The 21936-nt window shown below is 35.4% G+C and overlaps 1 protein-coding gene across 2 annotated transcripts in view; it reads left to right on the top strand.

Moving 5' to 3' along the window:
• SHCBP1 (SHC binding and spindle associated 1) overlaps positions 1 to 20962 on the top strand; it is a 35095-nt gene extending 14133 nt beyond the window's left edge. The window contains exons 6-13 of one of the 2 annotated variants that reach the window (XM_072632120.1): positions 1487 to 1720; positions 1804 to 1969; positions 2267 to 2387; positions 10745 to 10876; positions 11562 to 11680; positions 16928 to 17014; positions 17307 to 17535; positions 19753 to 20962. In XM_072632120.1, coding sequence (XP_072488221.1) covers positions 1487 to 1720; positions 1804 to 1969; positions 2267 to 2387; positions 10745 to 10876; positions 11562 to 11680; positions 16928 to 17014; positions 17307 to 17535; positions 19753 to 20087 — 1423 coding nt within the window. In that variant the 3' untranslated portion in view covers positions 20088 to 20962. The remainder of the gene's footprint in view (positions 1 to 1486; positions 1721 to 1803; positions 1970 to 2266; positions 2388 to 10744; positions 10877 to 11561; positions 11681 to 16927; positions 17015 to 17306; positions 17536 to 19752) is intronic. The other variant, XM_072632119.1, reaches the window with a different exon arrangement.
• The last annotated feature ends 974 nt before the right edge of the window (positions 20963 to 21936 follow it).

The raw sequence follows: 21936 nt of genomic DNA, 5'->3' as shown, positions 1-21936 counted from the left end.
TTTATTTGCAATTCAAAACATCATGCCTTAAACCTCATTGATTTAAGTTACACAGATAATTATTTTCCTTGTGCATACGAATTGGACACCCATATTCTGGAGATTCAATATAAAGAATTAAAAATATGTATTGGCTTAGGTATCAGAAATATTAAGATGTCTGTTCTTGGATTCTAACTTTAATTTTTCACAGCTTAAACTTTTGGCTGAATAATGTTTTGTTTCTCCAATTTCTCCTTGTGAAGCAGATTTTTAGAGTAGCTTTAAATATTCATACATTAATCAATACAGATAAAATACTTTCCTTTCAAGATTTGTCTAATGCATTTATTGGAAAAGAAATACTTAATTTTATATTCATTTAAAATGCTGTTTGTTTTCATCATCATTTGATGTTAATTTCTTTAGGGTTTGGGTTCTGATTTTTTTCTCTATGTTATCCAGAAAATGTCTTTTGTAATTTGATATTTATGTAAGGTTTTTTGTTTTTTTGTTTTAATAATAATCTTCACAGAGTGTAAATGACTTGCCTAGGGTCACACAGCCAAAATCTGGCAGAAGTGGGACTTGGACCCAGGTTTTTCTAACTCTGATAATGAAACTGTTATCTTGAAACTGTTTTGATGACATTTTTTTTCTTTATGGTAGTAATTTTACATCTTTTAAAGTCATTAGTTTGAATTCCACTGTATAATATGTACATTGTTTTGTTGACCTAAAAAGAGATAAAATATTCTAGTTCTCTTTGTGATATTTTGAGTAGGTAGCTAAGCAAATAACATAAGTATAGGAAAGTAGATTTATAGGGCTGTCCAGCTAAAACCATCTATTGTTCTTCCTTTATAGTATTTCTTTAATTTAGTGATGATTGTCTACTTAAAATCCCAAAGGTTTAAATTTTCTAAATTGTTTAATCATTTTCCTAAGTGAAGATTCAGCACAGTTAGGTATACTACTGCTTAAAGGCAAAAGGAAGACTTGAATTTCTTGTAATTCCTGTTGTGTAACAACCATGGTATTGTTGTATGTTGTATTTTTAAAGTATTAGAGTTCCTTTTCTTCCTTTTACTTGCGAATTGGTTCTTCCCTTATTTTGTATCCTTTTACTCTCATTTATATATTTTCAGTCATTTTTCAGTTTTACATATGGGAAAAAGAAAGGTTACTTTTTAAATAATAACTTACCAAAAGTGTAAGGTGAAGGAGTGTCATCTTTTCCTGATGGTCTTTTGGTATTAGAGAAGTATCCTGGCCTAAGGGGAAAAAAAATTAAACCAACCTTTCAAAATAAAATACTTAATAAACTTAAAATGATCTTCCTTCCTCACCTGCCTTTTGGTGGGTAGTTTTTAACACACAATGGTTTTATTTAGAGTTAGAATATATTTGAAGGTGTACAATATTAAAACAAGTCTCCATGTCTTTAGGAAAGGCCCATCCAGTCCTCTGAAATGCAGTGATTTTAACTATATTTTTAAATTTCTAGGCATTATGACATACTTGAAGAACGAGTCCCTTCAGGGCTCATTATTGATTACCGCAATCTACTCTCCGAGTGTGAAGAAATTTATAGAAAGTTTTTAAATCTGAGGAGCAGTATATCAAATGGTGACACAGACACTGAGTTGGAAAATGTTTCCATGGCGGAAGGATTAAGGCTGTATTCTGAAATAGAACAGCTGAAACAGAAGTTAAAACTCATCGAGAACCCTCTTCTAAGGTAGTGTATTACTTTTAGAATGGTAATGTTCACCACATGGCTCTTGTTGAGATGTATTGACAGATGTATTTGGTACCTTTAAGATACGTGTTTGGTTATCAGAAGCACACTGGCATTCAAGCAAAAGGAGTTCGTCCAACTGGTAGAAAGATCACCCATGTTGTATCAACTTCCATGATGGCTAGTCTGCTACATTCTCTGCTCAGGGACAAGTTTTATCAGGAGTCTCATGGAGAAATGGAAATTCAGGTATGTCCAAGTAGATAAAATAGTTTAGATATCTGAAAAACCTACAGGTAATTTCCTGGAACTAGTAACTAGAACATAGTAAATTCTTAATGTTTGAACACATTAAAAGCAAACAAGGAAGTAAAGAGAATACATTGCCAAAATTGTTCATTCTTTCATCATCAATGGTCATTTACTTGTGTTTGGTTCCACATATATCAAAGCATATGTGTTAATTATATATTATGATTTTCCAAGTTGAGATTTGAAGCTATCTGCAATAACTTTTTCATGTTGCTTTAAAATTTTCTTTTCTAGTTTCATAATGATCCACTTTCAGCTATAAATGCTTGCTACGAAGGGGACACTGTCATTATTTGCCCTGGTCATTATGTGGTAAATGGCATGTTTTCCATTGCTGACTCCATTGAATTAGAAGGTATGTGTAAAAATTCAGCTAACCAATTGACATGCTCTGCATGTTTACGAGAAGTCATTTACTAACTGTGATCAAGCTTCAAGAATATAAATTTAGTGTTTGAATGATTTCTAGGAAAGTTTCTGGGTGAGTTGTCTTGAAATCTATCTTGGGCTTAAAGTTGGAATTTTGAGTAGTTTATTCTTTATAGTACCTCTTTTTGTGGTGTATTTGTGTTTTGGAAATATATTTGTAAACACAAGATGCAAAAATCAAAAATTTTTTGAACACCCCAAATACTTTCTAGGAAAATTGTTAATGTTGAGATTTCATTTTTAGAATTTATATCTGAAATGGTTTTAAACTTAGTGTTTCTCTTGGTCTTCTGGCTTGCTCTTCTTTCATACATACTGCAGGCATTCTATTGTAAATTCAGCTTATTTCCATGAGAGAAAGATGGTATCATGTTTTAGGAACTGGCATAAAGTAAACTATTGTTTTTAGTTTAATTTTTTAAAAGCTTGGTGACATATTACAAATTCTCTACTTTGTAACTTGACTGGTGTTCTTTCTTTAAAAAACTTTTCACATTGAGAGAACCCATTTAAAAAAATAATAACAGTATCATTCAGTTTTAGCATACATCTGGAATGACTTCTAAATTTGGGTTATTTTACAATCCTTTATCTTTGTCCAGTATATTTCCATAATGTGTCAAATATATATGCACCTGTTCCACTATTTACCAAAACAGCTTCAAGTTAGCAATAAAACTTGAAATGCAGGAAACCATATATCATTTTGGGGCTTTTGCAGCTGTTCACAAACTGTTTAAGCTGCGTTCTTTATCTTTATCTTGTCAAAACTTCTTAATGGAAGGAAGGCTGGGAGTTTAATTTCCTGCTGTTCACCACTACATCATCTTATCCCCTTTTTATTTTATGTGTATAATTTTCATTCTCTTCCTCCTTTCCTACATTTGATTTATAGAGATGTATATGTATAAATAACACATCTGCAAAATAAATCACTGCAGTAAAAACATCTTTTTCTTTAGCATAGTGAAAATACTATTGGTATCATGGATTGTTGGTGGGTGGGAGGATTTCTTGAATTGGTGAGGAAGTTATAGCATGATTGCTAGGACATAATAAATAGGTGTACAGAGTCCAGATAAAACCCTTTAGGGAATGACTCTTGGTAGTTAGGAGGGGAAAAGAGTGTAGATTTACTAACAGTGGGCAGTTTGGAGATTTGTGGTCTACATGATTTGTTTTGTGGTATGAAGACATAGGAATTGTAAGGACTTCATTTTTGCATTCTACTAGTAAGAAAGAATGTAAGCTCCTTGAGAACAAGTATTGTTACATTCTTTTATCTTTGTATTTCCGGCCCCTAGCAGAGTGTCTGGCACATAGTAAATGCTCCACAAATGCTTATTGATTAATTTAATGTGTAGATCAGGTCGTATTATTCTCTCATTTAGTAGCCTTCACAGATTCTCTATTATATATAGGATAAAATATGAACTACTAAGGTTGGCATTCAAAACTCGACATGTTTTGGTCCCAGACTGCCTTTCCAGTCTTCTGTCACACTAATCCACTTTGATTATTCTATGTTCTAGACAGATAGGGTGACAAGCTCTTTCCTGACTTTGCTCTGCTCTCTTAAATCTCCATAAATTCGCTCTTACCATTCTCCCATGCTTAGAATAAATTCATTCCACATCTTTCCCTCCCTTTTTCCTTCAAGGTGTAGCTCAAACTACGTTTTCTTTGAACCTGCCTCTGACCCCTTTCTCCATCTCTCCTCCTGAATCTCTTATGTCTTACTGATTTTCAATCCACTTAATTTATCCTAACTTGCATGATTTTTTTGTACATCTTTCTTTCTGGTCAACATTCTTTCTGGGCATCTACTTTCTGGCACAGTGGATAGGGTCTAGAGTCAGAAAGACTCATCTTCCTGAGTTCAACTCTGGCCTCAGACACTTACTAGCTATGTGACCCTGAGCACACCACTTAACCCTGTTTGCCTAAGTTTCCCCATCTATAAAATGAGCTGGAGAAGGAAATGGCAAATCACTCAGAATCTTTGCTAGGAGAATCCTAAATGTGGTGGTCATGGACAGCTGGACACTACTGAAATGACTGAACAACAACAACATTCTTTCTACTAGACTGTAAGGCCCTCGAGGCTCTGGGCTATATAATTTTTCATCTTTGTCTCTAGCTCATAGCATGTTGCCGTGTATATAAAGGTGCTTTAATGTTTGTTGAATTCAGTCAGTGCAGGATATTGAGAAAAGCATACTCTCTCTTCCCTCATTTTATTGCATGGAAAATGACTTATGCTCACATACAGAGCATGTGTTATCTGGGGTCTGGATAATGAGCAGTGTGTCCTTCAGGTACCTCAGGCAGAGCTGGCCACCTGGGATGTCTATGCAGAATGGTCTGATTCAGGGTTGCCCTCACAGGATGAGCCCTACAGGCTTCTGAGCCTCATTTCAGGGTCAGAGCAGCACAGCTACAGGGTCCAGGGATCCTTGGCTAGACCCTGCATCTGGATTTCATTCACCTGTCCCTGCTGTACACAGCTTCAGGTTCTAGGCTTCCCTAGATCTTGGCTCAGTCCTAATTTGTTAGCTGGAAAACTTCTCTGCTTTGTGATTAGGGCCTAGGCTGCTGTCTGGACCTATTCTGTATTGCCTGTAAACCTCTGGCTATGGGGACCTGGGCTGGCAAAATGCTCTTACTATAATTTCTTCATGGATTTCTTCATCATTTTTCAATCTGGTGTTCTTTTTTTAATCCTTATTGGAGTACTTTTGAGAGAATTGAGCTGTTCTACTTCCATGTACCATACCATACTGAAGGTTAGCTCCTCCTTCTTTGTCTTTACATCATGGTTTCTTCCTCTCCCTCCTCTGCCCAGACTGAACGCTATCTTGTGACAGAGAAAAGCAATCAGTTTAAAACATCTATTATAGAAATGTTCTCTTGTAGTCTCTTCCCATTCTCTGCTCTGAGATTTGAGATATGTTTTATTATCCCTTCCTCAGGGTCATCACTAGTTTTTGCATTATTGTAGCTTCCTTTTCATGATCTGGTTGTTTGTTGTTGGAGTCATTATCTATATTCTTTAAGTTCTGCTTATTTTGCTTTAGTTCATATAAATATTCCACATTTCTCTGAATTTCTTATGTTCCTCATTTCCTACAGCACAATAATATTCCATTCCATTTATACACTGTAGTTCTTTTTTCTTTCAGCTATAACTCAATTAATGGACACCCACTTTGCTTCCAGTTCTTTGTTACTTCAAAGAATGCTTCTATGAATATGTTCTGATATATGTTGGATCTTAATTTCTGTCTTCATCTTCCTGGGGGTCTATCCTTGGGATTGGGATTGCTGGATCCAAGGGCATTGATAGTTAGTTGTTAGTTGTCTTGCATGTTCCAGACTGATTCCCAGAATGATGAAGCCACTCTGACAGCTGCTGTTTGTACCTTACTCCTGCCTTTTCAGTATTGACTCTTAACTATCATTTTCATTTTTTTGTCAGTTTCTTGGAGTGAAGTGAAAACTCGGTTTTGAAATTTTCATGAATGACACTATTAGTAATTTGTAGTATGATTTCATATTCCCATTTATAATTTGCCAGTCTTCCTTTGAAATATTGTTTATCTATTGGGTAATGGCTCTTGGTGTTATTTATTACAGTGCCCTGCATATTTTGTCTATCAGTTATATTATTGTTTTTTTTTGTTTGTTTTTAATTTATTTATTTAACTTTTAACATTCATTTCCACAAAGTTTTGGGTTCCAAATTTTCTCCCCATTTCTCCCCTCCCCCCACCCCAAAATGCTGAGCATTTTAATTGCCACTATCACCAATCTGCCCTCTCTTCTAACATCCCTCCCTTCCCTTATCCCCATCTTCTCTTTTGTTCTGTAGGTCAAGATAACTTTCTATACCCCATTACCTGTATTTCTTATTTCCTAGTAGCAAGAACAGTACTTGACAGTTGTTCCTAAAACTTTGAGTTCCAACTTCTCTTCATCCCTCCCTCCCCACCCATTCCCTTTGGGAAGGCAAGCAATTCAGTATAGGCCATATCTGTGTAATTTTGCAAATGACTTCCATGATAGTCATGTTGTGTAAGACTAAGTATATTTCCTTCCATCCTATCCTGCCCCCTATTGCTTCTATTCTCTCTTTTGATCCTGTCCCTCCCCAAGAGTGTTGACTTCAAATTGCTCCCTCCTCCCATTGCCCTCCCTTCCATCATCTCCCCCACCCTGCTTATCCCCTTCTCCCCCACTATCCTGTATTGTAAGATAGGTTTTCATACTAAAATGAGTGTGCATTTTATTCCTTCCTTTAGTCGAATGTAAACTTCATGTTTTTCTCTCACCTCCCCTTTTTCCCTCCACTAAAAAGTCTTTTGCCTGCCTCTTTTATGAGAGATAATTTGCCCCATTCCATTTCTCCCTTTCTCCTCCCAATATATTTCTCTCTCACTGTTTACTTTCATTTTTTTAAGATATGACCCCATCCTATTCCATTCATTCTGTGCTCTGTCTCTGCGTGTGTGTGCATGTGTGTGTGCGTGCATGTGTGTGCGTGCGTGCATGTGCGTGTGTGTGCGTATGTAATCCTACCAACTACCCAGATACTGAAAAGTTTCAAGAGTTACAAATATTTTCTTTCCATATAGGAATGTAAACAGTTCAACTTTAGTAAAGTCCCTTATGACTTCCTTTTGCTGTTTACTTTTTCATGCTTCTCTTCATTCTTGTGTTTGAAAGTCAAATTTTCTTTTCAGCTGTGGTTTTTTCATCAAGAATGCTTGAAAGTCCCCAATTTCATTGAAAGACCATTTTTTCCCCTGAAGTATTATACTCAGTTTTGCTGGGTAGGTGATTCTTGGTTTTAGTCCTAGTTCCTTGACTTCTGGAATATCCTATTCCATGCCCTTCGATCCCTTAATGTAGAAGCTGCTAGATCTAGTATTATCCTGATTGTATTTCCACAATACTTGACTTGTTTCTTTCTAGCTGCTTGCAATATTTTCTCCTTGACCAGAGAACTCTGGAATTTGTCCACAATGTTCCTAGGAGTTTCTCTTTTTGGATCTCTTTCAGGCTGTGGTCTGTGGATTCCTTGAATACTTATTTTGCCCTCTGGTTCTAGAATCTCAGGGCAGTTTTCCTTGATAATTTCATGAAAGATGATGTCTAGGCTCTTTTTTTGATCATGGCTTTCAGGTAGTCCCATAGTTTTTAAATTGTCTCTCCTGGCTCTATTTTCCAGGTCTGTTGTTTTTCCAATGAGATATTTCACATTATCTTCCATTTTTTCATTCTTTTGGTTTTGTTTTGTGATTTCTTGGTTTCTCATAAAGTCATTAGCCTCCATCTGTTCCATTCTAATTTTGAAAGAACTATTTTCTTCAGTGAGCTTTTGAACCTCCTTTTCCATTTGGCTAATTCTGCTTTTGAAAGCATTCTTCTCCTCATTGGCTTTTTGCACCTCTTTTGCCAATTGAGTTAGCCTATTTTTCAAGGTGTTGTTTTCTTCAGCGTTTTTTTTGGGTCTCCTTTAGCAAGGTGTTGATCTGCTTTTCATGCTTTTCTTTCATCTCTCTCATTTCTCTTCCCAGTTTTTCCTCCACCTCTCTAACTTGATTTTCAAAATCCTTTTTGAGCTCTTCCATGGCCTGAGCCCATTGAATATTTATTTTGGATGTTTGGGATACAGAAGCCTTGAATTCTATGTCTTTTCCTGATGGCAAGCCTTGTTCTTTCTCATCAGAAAGGATGGGAGGAGATATCTGTTCACCAAGAAAGTAACCTTCTATGGTCTTATTTTTTTTTTCCCTTTTCTGGGGATTTTCCCAGCCAGTTACTTGACTTCTCAGTTTCCTTTCTACACGCACCTCGCCACCAGATCCACCCAGCCAGCGCTTGGGGTCTGAGATTCAAATGCTGCTTCCCAGCCTCAGGGCTTTTGGCAGGGGCTGGGCTGCTATTCAGTGGAGATTAAGTTCAGGTGCTCAGGTGGGGGCAGGGCCACCACAAGGGGCTCAGTTCCCTCAGGGGGTTTATGCAGAGACCTGCAACAATGGATCTGAGCTCCTGCCTGCTTTGGGAGCCCCTGTCTGCTGCTGCCTCTGCTGCTGCCTCCCGAGGGGGCCTGAGTTATGGGGGACACCCCACTCCCCTCTCTGCCAGCCAAAGGGACTCTCTCACTGACCTTTGGCGCCTGTGGGTGGAGGGACCTGCGCTGCTGCTGGAGGTTCCGTCCCTGAAGCCTGCTTGGATCTGCTCCCCCTGGTGCTGCCGCCAAGGCAGGGCTGGGCTCTGCTCTGGGTCTGGGGCGCGACAGACCTTTCGTTTTTCAGGGCTCTCTGAAACAGAAATCTCCTCCACTCTGTTGTTCTGTGGCTTCTGCTGCTCCAGAATTTGTTGGGAGTTCTTCTTTACAGGTATTTTATGGGCTGTGGGTTAGGAGCTAGCATATGTGTGTCTTTCTACTCCTCCATCTTGGCTCTTCCCCAGTCATATTATTGTTAATAATTGGTGCAGATACTTTCCCCTGACTCTTTTATTTCTCTTTTAAATCTTTTCAAATTTATTTCATTTGTTCAAAAGTCTTTACATTTTGTGTAGCCAAAATTGTATATTTTATCTTTTGATATTCTCTATTACTTGATTCTCAAATTTTTCCAGAACACTTACTGTTTTTTTCTCTCCAGTATATCCTACTTTGTATTATATTTTTCTGTGTATGTGTCATTATGCCAGCAGTAGAATATAAGCTTCATTTTTATTTTGTATACCCTGTTCCTAGAACAGTCCTTTGTTTATACCAATCATTTAATGTTTGAATTAAAATGGAGTGATTGATCAATCTTGCACATTAAGCACAGTAAATCAAGGAAATAAGTAACGGTATAGAGTCTTGCAAATAGTAATAAGATCCACTGATCCTTTGATGCCTCCTCATTGTTTACTTACTAAAGGTGACTCTGGGTATTTGAAAACCATTACTTCAGAATGTAAGCTCTAACAATATCCTACCAACGTGGAGTAGCTTGGATAAATTCAAAGGCTAATCATCAAAAGGTTGACCACAAGGTGAAAACATTTTTTATCCATACCAGTTCATGAAGATATTTACTATAGTGTGGGCGTGTTATCTGTGTTTGTGAAATCAGTATCTACTCTGTTGAAATTACGGATGTTTTGTATTATTTGAAGTAAACTCTCAATTGTTCCAAGTAAAACAACCTTAATTAAGGCATCCTTGTTGTCTGGTCAAAGCGCAACTTAAAAGTTTACCCACTGTGGATGTCTGGAATATACAGAAGCACTTTGTTATTGTTTATTTAATGCATAGTGATGCATTCATACTTATAACCACTGAAATGAGGAGTTAAGACTAAGTAAGAATTTCTGCTCTTGGCCTGTTTGGATCTGCTTTGAAATTGAAAAAAGAAATTAGCATCATGTACTGAATGGTTTTTTTTCTATAGCAAACCATTCAAAGACCCTGATATGTTTTCTCTTTTTTGACTGAGGCCCATGGAAATCTTAGTAAACCTTTTAGCTATGTAACAAGGCAGGAAAGAAAGGATTTTAAATATTTGAAAACTGAATAGTTAGATTATGACCCTAATGGAATGTGCTAATTTTTCTTTTCTGTTGTGGACATTATTCTTTATTGAGTGCTATTAACCACTGAAAATGTTGTGTCCATGTATTATGTCTTGCTTTTATATAGAGTAGAATTAGAAAATGTTCTTTTGATAACTTTTTTTTAGGATTTTGAAGGTAGAACATGCAGCATAATGCCTTGTATATGGCAGATGTCCAATAAGGAAGGGAGGTTGGATTTTTTTTTTTTAACAGTGAATTATATGGTTCTTATTAAAATGAATTTATTTGATTTAACTTTTTGAGAGGCTTAGGTTTGCCTTTTTTACCTAATTTAGACTGATTAGAATATCTTTTTGATTCAATTTTATACATTTAAGACTTATGGCAGTTTTGTGACTGAGTTTGTTAGTGACAGTGATCGTTTCTGATCCTGTTTTCCATCAAAGACTCAGATTGTTGTGGCCGAAAGTCACAGAAGTAGTTTGGAGAAAATGTTGAAGCTTTTAGGTGTCTAAAGGGAAACTTTATAGTGAAGAATCAGTGGACTGTATCAATTCTTTGCCCAAATTAAACAAATTGTTTTATCTTATTCCTGCTGGGTTGACTGGTTTTATAACTATGGTTTGGAGTCCAATGAATTGCAGAAACACATCTTTCAGATTGAGTTTATTTTTTTCTAATTCATCTTAACTTTTTTCTTCATAGGATATGGCCTGCCAGATGATATTGTGATAGAAAAGAGGGGAAAAGGAGACAATTTTGTAGATTGTACAGGTGCTGATGTTAAAATCTCAAATGTGAAATTTATTCAGCATGATGCTGTGGAAGGAATCTTGAGTAAGTATCTGAATTTGTTGAGCTTTTAACCTTTGAAGGAAAACTTAATGTTTCTTTATCAGAGTAACTAGTGAAACAAACCCTTAAGTTTGCATCACCTTTCGACTGATTGTTTTAGTATTTGGAGTGTGCAAGAAAGAAAACTTTCCAAAAAGTGTTTGAAAAATAGTTCATAATAAATTGCTTTTGTGTATTTGTAGATTTGGCCAAGATTTTCTAAATACACTTATTGCAATTTTCTGATTGTAATACTTGTAGTCTGTTTCTTTATCTTAGGTTTAGCTCTAACTGTAAACTGGAACTACAAGTTGCCATGTTACTTGCTTCCCATGATCTGTAGCTTGTTTGTAGAACTTGTAGCTTGCTTCTTTATCCATGATATTCTACAAGAAAGGTTAACATATCCACTAATGAAAATTCAAAAATTTTCTTTTGTCTTTTTATGGCCATGAAAGTTCCTCTGTGTGTTATTTATATATTAGAGAACAAATTAAAAAATTGTCATTTACCTAGTTGATAATGTTAGAATTGTCTTGGGGGAAGCATTAATTTTGGGGATTTACCTCGTGGAGACTTTAATTGGAAGCCCAATAAAAATATCTAGTTTATGTGTTAATGTTAGAAAAGGCAAGATAAATTCAAATGCAGGTAATACTAGATAACTTGTCTAGCATTTCCATCACAGGCATTCACCATGGGAAAACCACACTGGAAAACTGTGTGTTGCAATGTGAGACTACAGGAGTAACAGTGAGAACATCAGCAGAATTACTAATGAAAAATTCTGATTTATATGGGGCCAAGGTATGGTACACAACACTGTTTACTTATTCCAAAGCACCCTAGATATTATTTTTAACAAATCAACAAAAACAAGTTATGAAAGTTAAATAATCTTACTGAGCATTTTTGAAGTACAGAGGAAGAGAAAAATAAGCCTCAAAGTTGGGGAGATTAACTTGAAGAGAAATTTAGTCTTTTAAAATAATGTTTCTTAGTTAACTAGCTCTTATCAGCCAAATATGAATTGTTCAGAGTTATTGAATTTCTGTTTTTCTTCATGATGTCTTTCTCACACCTGGTTCTCCAACTTTTGAAGTGGTTGACTAGTGCAATTGATTTATAGCAATTTGATGATAAGACCAAGTTTTCCTATTTGATCGCCATATAACTTGGTTTTGCTCTGTTGCCCAGCCCACAGGCTATATTACAACTTCTACGCTGATATTTGCCAGGAGTCAAAAGGGGAGGGCTAAGCAAGAGTGAATGGCTTGGCATAAGGGATTACTCCTAGTAGAAAAATAGTTTGATGTGATGATCATAGTGCCTTGTACAGTGCTTACGATAGTTGGTACTCAGTAAATGATAATTTCACACTTGTATATAGTACGTTACAGTTTACAAAGCCCTTTCCTCAGAGCAACCCTGTGAGGTTTTGGTACTAAAAGTAATACTAAACCCATTAATAAAATTTTCAATTATCAAGCATTTTTTTTCTCCTTTCTATATCCTTTGTCCCTGAAAGGAAAGAAATAAATGTAGAATTCTTGTGTCATATAAACACGACCAAGCAAAAGCAAATTCCCACACTGGCCAAGTCAAAAAATTTGTTTCTCATTCTGTATAGTCTATTATTTCTCTCTCATGAGGTGGGGAGCATTCTTCATTAGTCCTTTGATGAAGAGGAATCATGGTTGATTATTTCATTGATTAGAGTCCTTATTTCTTTCAGAATTGTTTGTTTTTACAATATTGATGTTATAGTATAAATTATTATGGCTCTGCTCTATGTTAATTTATACAAATCATTCCTGGTTTCCTGTTTCTTAGTTTCTTGTAGCATAATAATATTACGTTCATAGAACATAATTTTTCTGTCATCCCCAAATAAGAGAACTCTGATAATTCCCACTTCTTTGCCACTACAAAAAGAGCTGCTATAAATATTTTTGTACATCTTGGTCCTTTCCCTCTCTTTTGATTTCTCTGGGGTATAGGCCTTATAGGCCTAGGTCAAGGGGCATACAGTCTTTAGTAACCTTGGGATATAATTCCAAATTTCTTTCCAGAACACTTTAGACCACATCTCAGTGCCATCAACAGTGCCTGTTTTCCTGTCGCTTTCTCATATTTGTCATTTTCTTTTTTTTGTCAGCTTTACCAATCTGATGAGTCTTAGCTCTGATGAGCTTTGGAGTACCTTTAATGTACATTTCTCCTGTTAGTGATTAATATTTTTTCATGTGATCTCTAGTGTTGTTTTTTTTTCCCTTGAGAATTGCCTGTTCATAGCCTTAAATCTTTTATCAATAGGGGATTGACACTTATTCTTACAAATCTGAATCAATTGGTTACATATCTTGGAAATGAGGCACATCAGAAAAATATGCTGCAAAGATTTTTTTCCCCATATCTGTTCCCTTCTAATCCTAGTTGTATTACATTTTTGTTCAAAACCTCTCAAATTTTCTGTAAATCAAAATTATCCATTTTATTGTCTGTGATCTTCTCTATCCCTCATTTAGTTTTGAACTCTTCCCCTATTTATACATCTGAAAGGTAATTTCTTTCTTGTTCATTTAGTTTGTTTTCTGTGACTTTTTATATCTAAATCACATATCCATTTGGAGCTTACTTTGGTATAAGATGTGAGGTGTTGGTCTAAACTTAATTTCTACCATATTGCCACTTAAGAAATGTTGATTGATTTATGTTGCTATGTAATTTTCTCAGCAGCTTTTATCAAATAGTAGTTCTTTATCCCAGTACCTGGGGTATTTGGGTTTATTAAATACTGGGCTACTAGGTTTATTTGTTTCTATATATTATGTACATAATTTGTTCTACTGATCAATCTTTCTAATTTTTAACTGGTACCCAATTGTTTTGACAGTTACCATTTGGTAGTATAGTTTGAGATTTAGCATTGTAGACTTTCCTTCCCACTTTTTTTCATTATTCCTTTGAGATTCTTGGATTTTTATATTATATATTATATTTATATTATATATTATATAAATTTTGTTGTTGTTTTTCTAATCTCTAGTGTAATCCCCTAGTAGTTTGGTATGATAACTGAATAAATAAGCTAATTTAGATAGTATTTTCATTGTTACTGTGTTGAGTTAGCAATTAATATTTTTCTAATTGTTTAGGTTTGTCATTATTTCTGTAAATGGTGTTTTGTAATTGGTTTATTTATGTAGTACTTGTGTATATCTTAGTAGGTAGACTACCAATTTCACACACTTTATAGTTATTTTGCTCTTCCTGCTGGATTTTATTGGCAGTGTAGAGAAAATTTGGGGGATTTATTTTTTTTTAGTTGAGACTTTAGAGTTTTTGAGGTGTGACACTATATCATCTTCAAAACTAGATTTTGTTTCTTCCTTATTTTTATTCTCACAATTTCTTTTTCTTTTCTTACTGCTATAGCTAGCATTTCTAGTATTATGTAAAATAGGTGGTGTGACAAAGGACTCTAGTTTGTCTACATTACACATAATGCTAGCTCTTAGTTTTAGATCTCTATTATTTGCCATGTTTTTAAAAAGAAATTATTATTTATTTTTAATATTCTTTTTTTAAAAAATTTAAGTTAAGAATTCTCCCTTTCCTTCCTACCCCTCTCCTGCCCATTGAGAGTTGGGAAGTCATTCAAAACATATTTCCATATTAGAAATGTTGCCAAAAAAAAAAAAAAAGCAAGTAAAAGAAAGTAAGAAAAAATCCTTCAATCTGCACTCAAGAGTTAATCAGTTCTCTCTCGAGGTGGATAGCATTTTCCATCATGAGTCCTTTGGAATTGTCTTGGTCATTGACTTGATCAGAGTAGCTAAGTCTTTAACAGTTAAATATCGTTATGATACTAGTGCTACAGTGACACTGTTCTTCTGGTTCTGCTTATTTCACTTTGCATCAGTTCATGTAAGTCTTAGGTTTTTCTGAAACTCTCCTGCTTGTCATTTCTTGTAGCAAAGTAGTGTTCTATCAAAATCACATTCTACAACTTGTTTAGCCATTCTCCAATTGATGGGCATCCCCTTAATTTATAATTCTTTACTACCACACAGAGCTGCTTATGAATATTTTTGTACATATAGGTAGGTCCTTTTCCCTTTCATCTCTTTGGGATGCAGACTTAACAGTGTTGTTGCTGGGTCAAAGGCTATATATACATAGTTTTATAGCCCTTTTTGTCTAGTTCCAAATTGTTTTCCAGAATAGTTGGACCACTTCACAGCTCCACCAGCTGTCCTTTAGTGTTTCTATTTTTCCATGTTCTCTCCACTTACAATTTTTTCTGTCATGTTAGCCAGTCTGATAGGTATGAGGAGCTGCTTCAGAGTGGTTTTAATTTGCATTTTTCTAATCAATTGTGACTTAGAGCATTTTTTCATGTGACTATAGAAAGCTTAGATTTCTTTTTCTGAAAACTACCTGTTTGTACCTATTGATTATTTGTCAATTGGGGAATGGCTCTTATTTTTGTAAATTTGGCTAAGTTCACTGTATATTTGAGAAATAAGGCCCTTTATCAGAAAAACTTGCTATATAAATTTTTCCCCCTGAATTTTCTGCTTTCTTTCTAATTTTGACTGCATTGGTTTAATTTGTACAAAACCTTTTTAATTTCATATATCCAAAATATCCATTATGCTTCCTGTGATAGTCTCTTTCTCTTGTTTAGTCATAAACTCTTCTTTTGGGCATAGATCTGACAGGTAAAATTTTCCGTGCTTCTTTAGTTTGCTTCTGTGTCTAAATCATGTAGCCATTTTGACTTTGCCTTGGTAAATGGTGTGAAGTGTTGGTCTGTGCCTAGTTTCTGGCAAACTGCTCTCCAGTTTTTCCAGTAATTTTTGTCAAATTGCAAGTTCTTGCCCCCAAGCCTTGAATCTTTGGGTTTATCAAGCACTAGATTGCTATGATCATTTATTACTGTACTATTTACCATGTTAAGGAAAGGTCCATTTAGCAAAGATGGGTGTTATGTTTTGTCAGATGTTTTTTCTGATCATAGGATCATATGTATAGCTATGTATGTACATAAACATGTACATGCACATGTAGACATATCCTGTTTGTGCAACACATGTACACATTCCCACATACTTCATAAATAAAGAAACAAGTTTTCAAGAGGTAAAATAGCTCACTGACAGTTTTAAGACCAACTCTGGCCAGAGCAAGGCTTTAAACCTATGTCTAAGAATTATGATTCCTCTTGGCTCTCCTCTGCTCCATTTTCTGCCAATTCAACTGCCGTCATTGTAGGGATTAGGATGTGGGTCATTTTTGCCTCTTTTCATTTTGCAAATGGATATAGCCAAAAATATTTTTGTTACCTGTGGCTATTCTCTTGGTGAAGAATTTCAGTAAGTAGTTAGAATGGGTCCTTGGTTTATCTGTTGCCAGACATATTTGGCTGGCATAGATTGAGAATGGAACATTGGCTGTCATGACCTGGGTTTGAATTTTGACTGTGTTATTTCTAGTTGTTGATTTGGATAGTTGCTTAACCTTTCTGGGCCACATTTTCCTCATTTGTAAAGTGCCTTCTCCACACTATTCTACAATCATTTGAACCCAGAAATCACTTTTCAACTAAATATAAAACCTCAGAGGGACAGCAATATCTTATGAAACTTTCCTCACTTATTTTGGTTTCCCTTTAATTGAGTCTGTTGAAGCTGGGTGTTCATTTTGAATAAGTTTTGTGTTTTTCCTAGGAAATTGTTAAATAACACCTTTTATAGAATCAGAAAATTGATCTGCCCTGGAGAAACCAAAACAAGGATCAAATGTTGAAATTCTGAGGCAGTGTCTTGTATATGAAAGTGATAAACACTGGCATACTACTTGGTGGAAATAGAACAAATACAAATGTTGATCAGAAATGCCTGATGAAATTGATTTGTAAAGTACTTTATATTTGTGGTATTTTAAGAGACTAAATGTTAATGATAATAAATTTAATCTTATCTCTGTGCCTTTTTTTTTTCTTACTTTTTTAAACTGTGATGACTAATATTTCAAATAAATTTATAGGGTGCAGGTATAGAAATATATCCAGGGAGTAAATGTACTTTGAGTGACAATGGGATACATCATTGCAAGGAAGGTATACTAATTAAGGTGAGTGCAAACTGAATTATGCTCTTTTACAAGGTTAGAATGATTTCACTTATTGAATAGTTTTTTAAATTCCTTTGTTCTGTTGCTTTTGGGTTTTGAAAAACATTTGTAAAGTATGAATTTCAATACTATCAATAGTTGGTGATTGGAAGTTTTCTGTCTCTTATAGGGAATGTTTTTCTTTCCCTGTATCTCTAGATAATGGAAGAGAAAATGCTGTATGCCACTCAGAGCTCAGTCTGTGCTGTAACATATTAATAAGCTTAGCTTTTTGCTTTATCTTTATTTTTAGATTAGCCTGGGAAAAAGTGAGGAGATTTTAAAATCAGGCAGTGCTGGATGTGACAGTTCCTTAAAACATTTGTTTTCAATGTCACAGGACTTCTTAGATGAGCATTATGACATTCCCAAAATAACCATGGTGAATAATGTCATACATAATAATGAAGGCTATGGTGTTGTCTTGGTGAAACCTAAAATTTTTTCTGACCTGCAAGAAAATGCTCAAGATGGATCTGAAGGTACTCTATTTTTATTCATTCTTTAATTCAGAAATATAGACCTAGTTTAATCTGTTTTGAGCTAAACTAGAACTAAGACTTTGATTCTCTCTCCCTCACCTTCATTTGCCCTTTGGGGGAAGAAATCTTTTCCCATAATCAGGTGGTTGGGGATGGACGTAGAGCTGGGGCAGTGTTCCAGTTGTGTGACACTGCTCTTCTCTTAATTCCTGGACCTGGCTGAAAAAGTGGGATCTTTATCTGAATACATGTCATATCCCCCTTTTTTAGATTATTTGCTTTTTTAGAGTAGGAACTATATCCTTTTAAATTTTATATATCCTTAGCACAGTCTATAATAGGCACTTAATGTTGTTTTGAGGAGGAAGGAATATATTAGCTATTCTTAACTTTGTGAGAATAGGTGGAAGTAGATGGTCAGAAGAGCCAGGAAAACAAAATTACATTTGCTATTAATCAACAAGCATTTGTCAGAGAATAAAGAAATCCCCACTTATAAGGAACCCCCAAAATAAAGAAATCCCTACTCATTCTAGTGGGGAAGATAAGTACATATAGAAGTATATATAAAATAAACATGAAGAAGAAGAATACAAATAGATACAAAGTGGTTAAACACGAAGTTGGTTGAAAGGGTAGGTGCCAGGAATTGGGGGGATCAGGAAAAGCTTCATGCTGAAGATATTTCAGCTACATCTTAAAGGCAGAGAGGGTTCCTGGCCTGTGGTGAGGAGGGACAGTTGCCAGTCCAAAGACACCCAGATGAGAGATGGAATGAAGAGTGATAGAAACAGAGAGAAGGACAGCTTACTGGATCCCAAGAAGGAGAGTAGTGCTCTATGTGACCAGAAAACTAAGTTGGAGCCAGGCTGTTGAGGGCTTTAAAAGCTAAGCAAAGAAGTGTGTATTTTATTCTTGAGGCAATAGGACACCACTGGAATTGATTGAGTAAGGGAGTCATAGAGTCATCTCTTAAGGAATATCTCTCTGGCAGCAGTGTGGAGGATAGTCTGGGAGTGGTGAGAGACTTGAGGAAAGGAGACCACTTAAGAGGCCATTGTAATAACCTTGGGTCAGTGGTTCCCCGTACTTTTTATTCCTTGAGCCTCTTTCAACAACAAAAACAATGTGTTGTGAACTTCCAAGGTACTTTATATGCTATTTAACAATATTCTTTGTATTTACTTCTTAAAGCACCATTAAATAATTTTTAGCACAAACTGCTTGAATCATCATCAAACCATTCAGTGAGAGCTACTCATTGAGACATTTTGGTAATGAGAGCTTGAATCAAAGTGGTAGTTATGCGGTTGGAGGGAAGGGGTCTTGTAGAGGAAGAAACAGCAAGATTTAGCACCTAATTGGATCTGTGGGTTAGAGAGAAGGAGGGGCCTGGGGATAAACTCAGGTTTATTCTTCAAAATGAAGCTATGAACTTGAGAGTATGGAAGGAACAGAGTTTCAACAGAAATAGTGTTGTTTGGAAGAGAGAAGAACTTGGAATGAAAGATAGTAGGGTCAGGAAGACTCAGAGGAGAGAGTAGAAAGAAGAGAGCAGAGAGCAATGTTAAACTAGATATAGGACGGCAGGATTTAATATTAGAGAGGATTTTAGAAATCTAGTTCAACTACTTTCTGCAAATGAGGAAACTGAGATCAGAGAGTTGAAGGGAACTTGCTCAGGATCATAGTGAGTCTGGAGCTTGATAAGTGGAAGCATAGCTTCCTCTTTGGCAGTGAATTCTTTCCACAGTTTTTTCTCATTTTTCTTGGATTGCAAAGCGACAGTTGACACAAGGATTTGGGACAGTTAGCCTAATATATTAGGACTTCCTGGTCTCAATCAGTCTATTGTTTATTCCTAAATGGTAGAGAAAGCTTAGACGTTGAAGTAGATATTTGGGAATTTAAAGCTCAGGTCCTCTTGTAGAACAGAAGAGCCAAAGAATTTAGGGCATGATTAGGTTCATGAGTAAAAAGAAAAGGAGTGACAGCCTGGTGATACTGGGAAGGCAAAAACAATCTTAATCTTATTGGTAGATAATCTAGTCATGAAATTTAAAATTCTTATGTTATAATTGTTAGATGCTAGAAAAGATCTTGGTCAGAAGAACAATTGGAAGCTGTTTTAGATGATCATGTTGAAATATTTACATTTTAGTTGATTTAGTTTTTACGTTCAACTTAATTTCTGTTAATTTGTTCCTTTTCCTCTAGGAAATAAACTACTTAAAGTTCAGACAAATGAAGAACTATGTGCAATGGAGAAGGTGGGACAAGAAGAGCTACTGCAATATGCATCTGGTGAATTAGAGATGTATGCAAGACCTGACTTTTGTGACCAAACCGAGCAAATCGAAGGCAATTGTGAAATTGTCAGTGAACTAGTGGCAGCTTCCACAAGGAAAGGCCAAATGAAGAAGAAAAGACTGAGTGGCCTGGGCATCACCAAAGCTGATGACAACTTAATGTCCCAGGAGATGTTTGTTTCTATTGTGGGCAATCAGTTCAAATGGAATGGGAAAGGCCGCTTTGGTACTTTTCTTTTCTGATGGAAATTGATGTTTAAAAATATTGGATTTGCACATGCTGTTGTAGTAATCACTGCTGTTCTCTTAGGTAGCTTGCTTCATGCCTGGTATTTTGTACTTGTTAGGTCTTTTGTATTTGGATGAAATGCAACAGTATTTATTCTTTTCTGCAAATGTTGCACAGAAATTACTCCTTTTATAAGAAAGGTGAAAAATAAATAAAGGTGAAAAATAAAATGAGCCTTATTAGGGAGTAGAGTTGGGGCAGGGATCACTTGCCCAGAAGCTCTGCTTTCCTTCTGTTGGCATTGGCTTTTATCAAGTACATTCAGTAAGTTTGTAGTGTATAATACTTTAAATATAACTGTTGAGAGAGGGGACTGGAATTAAGAGACATGTGACCATTAGAGCAATAGGAGCATTTCTCATCCTTTTTCCCAATCCCGATTGTGGGTCTGATTTCTGTGTGGTAGGTGCTTAGTGCCTGTGTTAAAAGTAGAAGCTTTTATGATTAGGAAGTTACCCACCTAATCACACTCATTTTTAAGAGTGAGTAGGATTCATTTTTTGGGGCAAACTGTGCAATCATCAAAACATCCAAAGATAATGTACTGATTTTGAAACAGAACTAAAAGTGTCTTTAAGAGTGTGCATAGAACTCTTTCACTGTTGCTGAATGCAAAAAACTAAAAGCTAGTGCTTTTCTTTTACCGTGACAGTATTCTGACCAATTTTTTCATTCACCTTTTCCAAGATGAAATGAAATGATGTTAACATATCTATTTTGGGTTCATCTTCTTGATTTGACATAAAACCAAAAAAAAAAACCAACTTGTATATTTGAAAAATTTATAGTGTATGCCTATCAATTAAAATTATAAAGAGATTATATTGAACTTGAATCCAGTTATATCTCTTCAAACTCCTCAGGAAGTAACAACGTGGAGGTTAGGACAATTGTAAGTACCCTAGCATCATTTGTATTCTAAAAAGAATGGTAAATGTTTTTAATGTGTTTTATACCTTTTTCTTACCAGGTGGATTAATGCTAATCCTTATCATTTTTCAGACCCTCTTACAAGAATTTATTGTTTTACTATTGAAGGTGATTGTTTTTTTAACCTACGACAAAATAGTTTCTGGGTTAGATAGTTAATTAAGAAAGCAATGCTGATTACTTTCACATTAGCTTCAGCCAAATACTAACTTAAAACCATCTACCTAACTAATTTTTATCAAATTGGTTTTCCAATTGTATTTCTCCTTTCATATGGAATCTTGGTTTCTTTTTACCTCATGCAGTTTGCACTCCCAAGAGATTTTTGTATAAATATGTAATATTCTAAAGACTCTTTGTCTCTGTGCAGCATAGTGTAGTGGAAAAAGCACCAGAATTGCTTGATACCTGGGTTCCATGGCCACTTTAGACATTAACTAACTCTTGTGATCTTGGCAAATCATAAACCCTCAAAGCCTCAAGTTTCCTAATCTGCAAAATGGAGATAATTATATTTTCCACTCCTCATCTTGTGAAGAAAGTGTTGTACAAAACTTAAAGCACCATATAAATATGAGTGGTAGCTATTTTGTATGAGTGTTTTAAATTTCAATTTATTATACTTTAGCTTAAACTGAAGTTTAGTTGTTTTTTCAAGTAGTCCAATATCTAAGTCTTCAGTCAGTCAACAAGCATTTATTATGTACCTATTATGTGCCAGGCACTGTGCTAAATTTGGGAATACCAGCCCCTGCCCTCAGCTTGTTCACAGTCTAATGGGAAAGACAACATTCAAACAACTATGTACGAATAAGATGTATAGAGGATAATTTGCACATAATCTCAGAAGGACTGCATTAAGATTAAGGAGAC

This window comes from Notamacropus eugenii, chromosome 1 (genome assembly GCF_028372415.1).
Source record: "Notamacropus eugenii isolate mMacEug1 chromosome 1, mMacEug1.pri_v2, whole genome shotgun sequence".
Lineage (NCBI taxonomy): Eukaryota > Metazoa > Chordata > Mammalia > Diprotodontia > Macropodidae > Notamacropus > Notamacropus eugenii.
The sequence above is the reverse complement of the archived record's forward strand: the minus strand, read 5'-3'. Positions and strand labels throughout refer to the sequence as shown.